The sequence below is a fragment of the Lathamus discolor genome, chromosome Z (genome assembly GCF_037157495.1).
Source record: "Lathamus discolor isolate bLatDis1 chromosome Z, bLatDis1.hap1, whole genome shotgun sequence".
In the NCBI taxonomy this organism is placed as follows: Eukaryota; Metazoa; Chordata; class Aves; order Psittaciformes; family Psittacidae; genus Lathamus; species Lathamus discolor.
This window is the reverse complement of record NC_088909.1, coordinates 5,846,186-5,857,984: the sequence shown is the minus strand read 5'-3', so window position 1 is coordinate 5,857,984 and position 11,799 is coordinate 5,846,186. Positions and strand designations below refer to the sequence as shown.

The 11,799-nt window shown below is 40.4% G+C and overlaps 1 protein-coding gene and 1 long non-coding RNA gene across 4 annotated transcripts in view; both read left to right on the top strand.

Annotated features, from left to right (window-relative positions):
* The first annotated feature begins 560 nt into the window (after nucleotides 1-560).
* Nucleotides 561-2,166, top strand: LOC136005251 (uncharacterized). Its single transcript, XR_010608732.1, has 3 exons — nucleotides 561-835; nucleotides 1,199-1,277; nucleotides 1,484-2,166. It is a non-coding gene; the product is annotated as an uncharacterized LOC136005251 (long non-coding RNA).
* A 308-nt stretch (nucleotides 2,167-2,474) lies between these two features.
* Nucleotides 2,475-11,799, top strand: part of CDH13 (cadherin 13) — a 533,860-nt gene continuing 524,535 nt past the window's right edge. For all 3 annotated transcript variants that reach the window (XM_065662579.1, XM_065662578.1, XM_065662577.1), the window contains exon 1: nucleotides 2,475-2,612. In XM_065662579.1, the coding sequence (XP_065518651.1) occupies nucleotides 2,568-2,612 (45 nt within the window). In that variant the 5' untranslated portion in view covers nucleotides 2,475-2,567. The remainder of the gene's footprint in view (nucleotides 2,613-11,799) is intronic.

Genomic DNA, 11,799 nt, shown 5'->3' with positions numbered 1-11,799 from the left:
ACACAGAATAAATAAGAGGTGAAGAGGGACAGTTTGCAGTATGAGGAAATGCTGTGTGGGACTGGGGGAAAGAGGTTTGGGACTGAGGTATTTTTATAAAAAATGGGTTTTTTTTAATCATTATTAAAGGGTCATTGTGTTCTTGGAGGTAAAGGGTTGCAGTGTGTTGCTCTCTTTGGCTGTGAGGAGCTGGAGGCCTGGGGAGGCAGGTCCTACTCTTGACCTTGCTGTACTCTCTGATCCCTATGTAGTGAGGAAGGAGGCCATGGCAGCAGGTATGGCCTTGCAGCTGTGAGAGCAGGGGGAAAACCTCATGTTCCTTGTTCCCCTTTGTCTTGGGTTCATCCAGTTTAAACCACGACACCCTCCTTGGTGGTGAGGTGGCTGTATGGGCATGTTACGTCCTTTGCAGAAATTAACTGTTCATATTGGCTCAGTCTCGTGTTGCTGCAAGCATTATCTTGGAGTGAATGACTTGAATCCTTTTTTAATTTCTTCTTTTTCTTCCCTCCCCCTTATTCCCCCCCCCTCAATGAGTCTCCCTCCTGTGAAACAGGATGCAGATGCCTTTGTTTATTTCAGCCACCAGCTATTTCTTCTTGGTCTGGTAACTCACTCAGCTGTTTGGCCCCAGCCTGTGGGGTTTAAAGGACTGCCCAAATCCTAGTGCTCCCATACAAAGGTTGTGTATGCTGTGGTACAGTGGTACAGCTAGGGCTGTTTGCAGGCTATGCCTTAATGGAAACCCCATAGCCTTGCTAAGAAACTGCTGAGGTGCTTCTCTTGAGGCTGGCAGTTACACTTGATGGACAGCTGGGACCCAGAGGGAGCGATGGTGAGACGGTTACTCACTTATTTTTAATCAAAGAGAGCTCTTAAGGTTTTCTTTTTGTTGTGCATTTTTTGTTTTTTTTTTTTTTTTTTGTTTGTTTGTTTTTTTTTGTTTTTGTTTGTTTTTTGTTTTTTTGTTTGTTTGTTTTGTGGAGGTTTTTTTTGTGTGTTTTGGTTTGTTTTTTTTAACCCTGTTAAGCTGGCTTTCTGCTGGAAAAAAAAAAAAACAACCTACCTGCTTTTTTAATGCATCATGGTGAACCTTCTGTAGTTATATAAAGCATAATAATTGCTACTAGTAGTTCCTGCTGGGTTTGGTTTGAATTCTGATCCATCTCCATTATTAATTTATACTTGTGTGATGAAGGTACTGGTACAGAGCTGTTGCTGCATGTGAGGACTTAGACTTGGAAGGACAGTGTTCTCCCTCACTTTTGGTCTGGCATGTAAGTAAAAGATGTGAGTTGTGAGCAGTAGACTAACAGCGGAAGCTATCAAACAACATCATTCACAGCAGGAAGCTCCTGCTGAGGAGCTCAAAGTGGTTGGCAGCTCTTTTGAATGTGTATCCCTTCGTATATCCCTTGGCAGCTGGCTGGCAGCTCCCTTGAATGCATATCACTTTGAACACCTATCTTTTTACCCTCCCCAGGTTTCTGCTTATGTCCACTGGTGCAGCAGCCACCCATGGTGGGGCATAGCAAAATGTGGCAGCAGCTGGCCCTGCTGGATAAGCAAGCAAGGGAGAATCATCAGTCATGAGACCTGAGGAGACTACTGAAAACGAGGGAAGGGTACTACTCAGCAGCCCCACTGTCTGCAAGAAGACAAGTCAGAATGAGGACTAGTCTGTTGCGATAGTGGAGAACAGCAAGAGAGGACCTGGAAATGAAGATGGGGGAATTAATTGGTGATCTTCAGTCCATCTGCCGGGGTTGCAGCATCACCAATCCAGGCTCTTGAAACAACAGATCCCCTCTTCCAAATGGAAAGTTTCTGTAATTGAAGGGCATGCATCTTTGAAACTTTGTCTTACATTCAAGTTAATTGAATCAAAAGCCAGTTCTGCCATTACCTGAGCAGTTAATAAAATCTATTGCCTTATGATGGATTTTGTTTTCTGCAGGCTAGAATGGATCTGTCTTTGTTGTGATTTGTGAGATTGAGGGGAAAACACAAAACATAATCTGTGCTTCTGCTGTGCTGAAAAAATTTCACTGTGCTCTCTTAGGGCTTGGAAGTAACTAAAACTGCAGTGATCCTTTCTTCCTTTATTTGATTTATTGAAAATAAAGCATACCTCATTAACATTTTAATAAAGAGAATCTCTTTGCAGCGGTGCTCAGAGTTGTTCTTATTTCTCTCTGTGCAATTCCATGCTCTGAAAGGGAAAATACTATTGAGATCTGTAAGGCATGATTTGTTAGACTGAAACTAAGCACACAAATATACCAAAGCAAAATGCTCTGTAAAGGTGCTGTGTTTGAGAGAGGTGCTTGCCCAATATGTGTGATGCAAAATGGGGTTGGTTTGTGAAGAAATCATCCTTGTAAAGCCATTGGTTCTGGTCATCAGACTCTATCCAATGCTTTAGTGATGATGCTGCTGATCTATTTGGGAAGTTGGCTGGCTCTCAAGGCAGAGTCTCTCCTCAAAGGCTGTTTCACAGTGAAAATATGCTCAGTGCTGCTGAGTGCATGAATGAATAAGCCTCTGGTACCTTCTAGTCTGGCAAAATGCAGCACAAAACTCAACTTGCTCTGTCCTTTCTCCTGTCCCAGGTAAGAAATGTGTGTTTGTCCTTGCTTTCTTTCATCTTGCTGCTTTTGTGCATTTGGATTTTAAAGTATTTGTAATTCAGGTCTGATTTCTGAGTAATTATACGCTGCTTGAATTACTGTTTAAAGATGCAAGATCTCTGCTACAAGCCAGTTGCTAGGAATATAGAATCTCATAGTTCCTTGATTCATAATTACAACAAATTTGCTCTGTGATATATAACATTTCTTTTTGTTTCTCTTCAGGAAAGGTGGTGGGGGAATCTTTAAAGTATCTTGGTTGCAGCTGCAGCAGCAATGTTTTCTATCATATCAAATGCTGCAACTTTGATTTGCTTCCTTCCTCTGTGGCTTTTGCTGGGTCGTAGGTTTATAGGCAGTTATAAGCAGCTCACATTATTTATCGCTTCTTAAAAAAAAAAAAAAAGAGGTGAATATGGAGGCAAAATAAATCCAGACCTTGCAAAAGCTTCCTTTCCCCATACTCTCCTGATAGATGTATAATACTCTGTTAGTGACTTGCTATGTAGCCTTTCTCTTATTAAATGTAATAGATCCCCCTCTGCCAGAAAGCAGGGGAAAAAGCACCCAGCTTTAAAAACACAGAGTTGCTAAAGCCCTGCTGCTGCTGCTGCTGTCTGTCAAGCAGAGGGACTTGCCAGGCTTTGACTTCTCAATACCTTCTGGTTGCTCTTTTCCTCTTGCTGCTGTTGCAGGGCTCACTTTTTGGAAGCCGTGGAGAGGTCTGAAAATCCTTTGTTGGTGTCCAGCTTAAAAGCATCTTTCTCCTTTTGTGTTAGGAGCTCTATAAACTACATCTAGCGACAGCGGCACTGGCATCCTGTGCACTGAGAGAAAAGTTAATTCCTTTTTGACTTGCGATCGAGTGTTTGTTAACCCTTAGGGAATTGGTAGAGTGTCAAACTGATGCTTGAGACACGGAGTCTGTGTGCTCCTGTTTGTGTAACTGCAGTCTCCAGCAGGGATTTATTCTGTTTTTTTTTAAATAGGGTGATAAAGAGAGAAATGATGGGGGTCACTGTTGGGAGAGCTCTATAGAGGAGAAGAGAAGAGAGTAGGAAACAGTAGGGTGAACTGAAAGTATACATGCTGTGGATTAAGCCTGGGATATTTGGGTCCTGGCTTAACCAGATAAGGAGTAGAAGCATGAATGTGGGTGGCTGAAGTTTATAGGACAACAGGAGACTCGGTGCCTGGGGATGTGTGTGAGCAAGCACATAGGCATTTGGGTGGGTGCTTCAGGGAGTGTAACAAATGAAAGTAGCTGCTTTGGGCCATAGGTATGGTGCCTGAATGCACTGTTAAAGGATGAGTTTTGAGGAGCCAGAGTAGCGTGTGTTGGTGTTATGCAGTTCCTTGCCGACCAGCTTGGGCTGGTAGCAGTTTCTTCTCCCTGCCAGCTTGTGCTGAGGCTCTGTGGGCTGGATATGAAGGCTGGGCAGCTCGCCCCCTCTGCTGAGCCTGGCTGGAGCCAGTGGGCAAGCTGCCCCTAATTCGGCTCCCTGAAGGGCTGGGGATCCTGGGATGGCTCCCAGGGAACAAGAGTTGTCAAAGTGGGCTGAGATCCAGGCTGAGCTTGGCAAAGCTGGCTGCGGGGGGCACTGCCTGCAGAGCCAGGGAGGGGGTACTGACAGTGTAAGGGTAGCCTGTAGATATACTGGGCTAGTGCTCCCTCAGCATGGGTTTGAGACCCATGGATGGACTGTATGGACTTTAGTTTGCTTGTCTTTCTCCGTGTTTCAGTCCCTTTTTTGTCCATGTTCCCTAGCACGCTTCTGAGTTAAGCAGCTTGAGTTTGGGTTTTCTTTTTCTGTCTCTTGTAGGAGAAGCACTAAGTATATGATAGATGAAGACAGATTTCTAAGGCTTATTTAACTACATAAGTGGCATTTTTTTTTTTTTTGACATGGGCATCTACATGAAAATCTGACAAGATGCAGAACACCTGATTCCAAAAACAACTGTGTACGTTATTGATAACTCTCAGCAAAACTTCAGAGTTTCTTCTCACTGGGCTGAGCTAAGTTCCAGTATACTGCAGGGCTGAGCTCGTGGTCCCTTAGCATTGTTTGGTATTCAAGTGCTCAAACTGCACATCACCTTCTTTATTAGCATATGTAGCTTTAGCTGGCAATGTCTCTACCTGGTGATTTAACACATCTCCAAGTTTACTTTGTAGGTCATGTCTAAGAGCTAATGAATTAGGGAACAAATTAGACTATAATAAGGATGTGCACATAATTCTGTCTTCAGGTATAGGTGGTTGAGTATTACCAGGTTAAGTACGAAAAGAAAATGATTGCGCTAAGGAAAGAAAGGGGAGTTACTGAAATGCTGTTTGGCTTTTCTCGTTGACACACCACACGAACAACTTTCATGTGACAGGAAAAGTAAACAGAAGAATGTGAGAAAATGCAGCCATCTGTCTGTGTAGTGGTTGTATCATATTTTTTATTTTTTTTTCCCATAAGTTTTTTTTTCTCTCCCTCAGCAGTAGCAATAATGCCTCATACAATACAATACGATGCTTAGCGGAACCAGTGAAGCTCAATTTTGATAAACTGATTTCTAAGCAATAGCTGTCTAATAATGCAGTACTTCCAGTGGAAGGAGGAGACAGGAATAACTTCATTTCAAAGTAATGATAGCAAAGTTCACAGCATAGAAAAAATTGAGGAAATTATCATGTTTGTGGGAACATGAACTGAAAAAGGCTTCTTTTCTTGTTAAAAGATAGTTTCTAAAATTATTAACTTTGTTGTTTTGTTTTCTTGGTCTGCATGTAGTTCAATTGCATTTCTTACACATTAAAGAAAATGTTATATTAGGTGTTAAAATTATGAGGATGGGGAATCAGTTTTTCATCTCAACAAAGCAGTCCATTAAGTATGTTGTAAAAATTGTGATTAACAGGTGGGTGATGAAAGAATTTTTTCCTCTGCAAAGGTTTACTTTATGCTATTACCAGCTGTTTGTCCCGTTTTTACCAAGAAGCAAACCAAACATTAGCTGGCGTAGCAGAGGAAGATGTTTTGTATAATCCTTTAATTCAGGTTTACCTTTAAAACTACAAAGCATATCTGAAATATACAGCTTTATTGATCCCAAGATGACAATAAAAACTAAGTGTACTTTAGTAGCTTGTGAAGTTCACTATACAGAGTATTGTAAGCAGTAAAGGCATATGGATTTTTAAGTCTATCAGATCAGTGCTTGCCTTTTACTCAGAGGTTATTTTCTAAGGCATATACCCAAATATTTCTTTAAAACAGAAGTCGTTCAGAGGCCATGCGGGCAGATGAATGAGCGTAATATTTGCAAGTAAAGTTTACAAGATGAGAAATCTTTTTTTTCTGATATCTTTAACTGTCATGTTCCACTGGATTACAACTAAGTCAACTGGAGAAATGTATTGATTTTACAATCATTAAATCATTACCATTGCCATTATAGTGAATAGAGAAACTTAGTTCTAAAACTCCCCAATTGCATAGAGCCTCACTGCTGTGTTCTTAAGCTTTTATTTTTCCAGATTTCTCCAGAAGAGGGCTCCATGCACACCTTGAAAGTCAGCACCCACGTATTAAAAGCAAAAGAAATTCATCAGCTTCAAGAAAAAAGAGAAGTCTTGTTCACGTAAAGTCTGATATAACATGAAGGATTATGCTCAAATTCTGACCAAGCATTTCCCTGTTGTATAGTGTTGCTGTAGGTCTTATTTTGTTTAAGACTGTTCATTATCTGAGAGTTCCAGAGGAAAAAGTCCTTTTCTTTTGTGTTATATCTGAGTCGTAAATATGTTAGAGAAACTCAATTGCCAGTTATCAGATATAATTACTTGTACTGATGAGCATTTTGTGAGCAGGCTACATTCCTGATTGTTTCAGGCCATCAGTTTTGGTTATGTAGTCAAAAAGAACTTTGTCAGATAGTGCACTGGAGGGAAGGTTGGCCCCTGATGAATTATTTTAAAGGTATTCTTGTATAGGACCTGGTAACACTCCCTACTGCTAAGCATGGTGGATTTATTACAATAAATGTGGAAACTGGTCTTGAAAATGCTCCTAGAGCTACAGCATTACAATTAAACCCACTTTGTTGTGTACCACTTGAGACATTTCATTTCAGATGTATCTCAGGCAATATATTGGGAGCTGGTTTCTGTTTCTGATGATAAAAAATTGAAAAAGATTATTCTAGCACATGTAATAACTTTGTGCTGTGATCCATTGAGGGTTATCGACTTGATTTTTAGTGGCTTGTCAGCTACGAAATGACTATTGTTAAAGAAATTTCTTCACCCAAGATATCTCATAAGCAAAGTCTCAAGCTTAAGTCCAGTCAGGTAATTTGAATGGTACAGTGATAGAAAAAGCTTGAGCTGGGTGCCTCTGAAGAGGGTGGCATTTAGAACAAAGAAATCCCTGGACCTTTATACTTGATACAATCTATGCACTGGTTCTTTGTACTCTCTTCCTGTACTTTGAACATGCCCCTCGATCCAATGGTGATTTTTGGTCCAGGGTTGTCTTGCTCCTGAATGTATTCTTTGTCTCCAGACAGGTCGTTAGCTGACTCTTGACAGGTTGCATCTTCTGCTCATAGCCCTGGCTTCCTTATCTTCTAGTTTGCACTGGCCTTGGAACCTCCCTGCAAAAACAAACTGTTTGCCAAAGCAACAGTTCAACATAAGATCGGTCGTTCACAGCTTTTGGCAGAAGGTTCCAGAAACTTTACTCATGCTGAAAGAAGCTATTCAAATGCACAGTTAAAATGATTCAGCTAACAATTTCCAACAGTATTTCTGAAAGGTATCACAACAGACCAGTGCAACAGGAACTATTAGAACTATGTTGATGGCAACAGTGGTGCCTGTTCAAGAAGAACATGAAGTTCTGCCTTTCATTTTCTTCCTGTTCTATTTTGTCAGATAAATAGGTTCTTCCCATTCTATTAATATGTAAGGACAAGCTAGATAACAGAGCTGTTAGTGTTATACTCTTCCTGCAACACTGCTGTAGTCACATCTCTAATCTTCAGCTGCTAGCTTGTACTGATGTGCTGTGTGTCAGAATTTTGGCCTCAGGTTTCAGAGTTCCTGTGCCAGCATAAGCCTTTTTTGGGGGGGAAGGAGGGGACAGAGGATGACTGCCTCATTTGGGACTTGAGGAAGAAATGTGAGCTTGGAGGGTTTTTAATTGTTTAATTGAAATATCTTTGCTCTGTCTTTGACACGTGCAAGCACCAAATTAACTTCTTTTTTTTTTTTTTTTTTTTTTTTGGTGTATCGCTAGTATTTTAACCAGCAAAGGTTCATCGGTACAGGAATAAAAGACAAATCTACGATATTCACTGGGGAGGAGAGACAGAATGAGAGAGATTTACCGTCCGTAGGAGACTAAGTGGGCTATAGCTCTTCCCAGTTTACTCTGGACAATATTAGTGGGTTCTTGATCATGACCATATGGCCAGGGCCATCACTGTGTCCTGCCCTAATCAGCAGATGGATGGGACCAACCCAGATGGGAAACTGTATTTTTCTATCACTTCATGTGTCCTGCAGCTAGCACAATGCTAGTATATACAAATCAGTAGGATATTAAATGCCAAAAGGATTGAAAAATAAGGCTTGCTTTATTAACCGCAGTTTCATTATTCAAAGGGCTTGGAAATTTGCCCACTGCATCGTTTTTGGTGTTGTGGACCGTGTTTTCTGTCAAATGGAAGAATCTATTTTTTTGAAAGCCTTACTGTTTTGTATTAAATGAGCTAATTCCACTACTAACTTATCCAATATTCTACTGTTTTGCACCATTAATTTTCTTGGCTAAAGAAAAAAAAAAGGAATTTAAGGTTTGGTGTGGTAGAGCTGGTTAAAGCTGTTCTAAGAACAGACTAAAATAAATATGAGCTATTAAAAGTTGGATGGGGTGGATCTTTTCAGCACACAGCAGTTATCAGTATCTCCAACCACTTGGAAAAGCTGATTAATGTGTTTAAATAACTTCTGATACCTATTAATATCCATGTATGGACATCTAATTTGGTATTCTTTTGTTCCTTGTTTTTAGGTATATGCACATCCACCTTCATGCTTTTGAAGTGTCTCAAAATTGGGCACCCATATGCAGCTCAAGCATATATGTTTTTACTGCCTCAGACTGTTCCTCAATTTTTACTGTTTTTACTGTTCCTCAGACTCCATTTGGTTCTACTCCCCAAGTTATTTGAAAAAATCCCTAGTAATAGTTTTTTATTTCAGTCTAAACTCTTTTATCCTATTGTTGTGAACAGTTGATGTTTAAGTCCTTTTTGGTAATGCAATGCATATATTTCTAAAAGCTAATATTTAATTCCCAAGGACTTTGCAGTCTGATATGTAATGAAGAACAAATAATTCTTGTGTGTATGAAGGCTGTGTTAATAGGAGTACAGACAGAAAATGGGTTTCTAAAAGTTTGCAGACGGTTTTGGCAAATGAGGAATCCCAGCAGATGGACCTTGTAGTGTAACAAGTGTAACAAGGACTCAAAATGCTGAAAACTATGGGTTCTAGGCCATTAAGCTCTCATGTGTCACAGTAGTGTTAAAATGACAGCCTGCAAAGAGGTACGTACACATAAACTTGAATTTCGTATAAGAGATGCCCATTTGCAAATATCTATTACTACTTCTGTGTAGAAGACAACTGCTGAAAGTTGCCCTCTCTTCCTCCCCTGAACTATATTAACTGTGAGTGCTCCTTACTTGCTTTAGGGCAAAGTTGGCAAGCTTGGTTGGAAACAGAGCTAGGGCTGTGTTTCTGTATTGATTCTGTACATTAATGGCTGTCTGCCACACGGATAGTAACACATCTGTGGCAGAGGTACAAAGAGGATGAATACCTTCTCAGATTGCTTCAAATCAATCCTTAAAACAGTTAGCACATTTAGATTTGTTTGAATTACGATGGAGCAAAAAAGCATGTTACAACATATCACACCGGTAATCGGCTCATCTATTTTATAGACACTTAAACTATCTCTTTTCATTGTCTTGGGATAACTTGAAATTGCAAGAAGGACCTCTGTGCAAACTGTTTTTAAATAAGAGCCTTTGAGTCAAAGACAGAGGATTTCTAACCCATAAGAGTAAAATAAAAGCTGGCAAGTGTCCACGGAGTCACTGTATAGAGGCAGACATTCTAAGCTGCTGTAAATTCATCTGGATCCACTAGGGAGCCATACCAGCATGTGTGAATTAGGAGTATGATCCATAGCTTGTACAGGCAGCATACAAGGATGGAGATTGGGAGGAATCATGTAAAGTTGCCCCCTTCCCTAGCTTTTTTGTAGTTTTCTTCATGTAAGATGGTCTTTGAACTGTCTGTCATATTTTAACTTTGAGCCAACTGCTGGTAACTGCTTAGGAATGGAAAAAACCCTGGGAACAGCGTTCCAAAGATCTTGTGTTTTCCCAAAGTCAAACTTGCTGGCTTTGAGTTCCCCTACTGCCGAATAAGGTGTGTTTATACATTCCTCTAGAGACAGCACTCTGGTTTCCCTGAGGAACATGTTTTATCCAACAACAAACAGCTGTATCAAAATGTGAAAGCTGAACATAGCATTGCACTATAGTTGACAAAGCAGGAAATCCAGAGCATCTGGTACCTTGCTCCCTAAATGAAAGGATATGGAATTAACCATTAGAATTGGATGGGCATTTCCTTCCCCATTAACTCATTGTCTCAGAGCCTTGTCAGAGGAAGCTGAGCAACTCCAACTGTGATATGCAGCAGGGGTGGTTATTTCAGCTGCAGGTTTAAGCTGTTCAGTATCATTAGATAACTGGCCAAATTAGAAGGTGTTCATTTTGACCTTCTGCCAAGATATTTGTTGGATTTACACAGATTAGTTATCAATGCAGAAGTATGGCATTCTGTACAGTGAGGATATTGTTTATTGTAATCTGACTTTAGTTCAATTCTGCTCTTTAGATTATAACTTTGGACACAATGTGTTACCAGGAAGAGAGATAAGAATGCTAAGAATAACTTATGAAACTTTTGTATCTTGTGGAAATGACTCCTGGTGTTGCACATCTCTCCACTTTTGTTTTCTGATTTGCAATAGCAAAACTCTGTTGCTTGCATTAACATGGGAACAGGTCTCCAGTGGACATGGGTTGATTGCACTGTCCTGCTTTGTGTTATCTAGGTGAAGGATGTTTAGTATCTATGTCATGCGCATTTCTACTGTGTGCATACTGGGAGGCTTACATGGCTTTTATTAGTATTATATCTGAGCACCCTGCAAACGGTAATGAATTTATCCTTGCTTCCCTAAAGTGACTGCTGAGTTACGACAGGAACATTATTCTGAAATGGGAGACAGCCTCCGACATCTGTCCATTTCAATGACTTTAGCTCTGTTATCTTTGTTGAGTAATGATGTAGGCTGCTGTCACTTGTGCTGCTGGTGTTGATTCAGTAGTCACAGTTCATTGTGCTATACAAAAATTAATTCTGATTGGAGGAAGCCCAGAATAAATTCGGTCTTAAGCCAATCAGAAGCTTGTGTATGTAATACTATTGCCCAACTTTCAAGAATATAATTAGGTATAATTAGCCAGAGAACCATCATCTATCTCTATACAGACAGCTTTTTGTGTATATAGGAAATCAAGGAGAAAAATAATTTAGCGAATAACTGCAGAGAGTTCTTAAGCGTAGAGAAAATGGAGTGTACTTGCTCATAACTGGTGTTTATGTGATGGCTGCTAGTAAAATGATCAGCTGAAGTAAAGGAGGAGGACGAGGCTGGCAGTGCTATATATACACACAGCATTTGAGACCAAAACAATGTGGGATAGAAGACTGGGGCAGATAATATACAACCAAGTATGCTTCCAGTTCTTGGGTTGGAGGTGCTGAATATTTCCACTGCAATGTGAAACATAAACTCAATGGCTGAACATTTCTCCCACTGTCTGTTCACTGGTAAAGGTTCCAGTCTTTGCTTTCCTGAGATTGGAGGAAGCAGAGATACTGAACATTTGGGATTCTCTGGTATGAAGTAAGCTGCTCTTCCACTCCTATGTCTAGCTTCTGGAAGTGCAATGTTGCCCTCCTAAAGTGTCATTGTTAGTGAGATGCACCTCAGCATTTGAATTCCTTGGGGGGGGGGGGGGG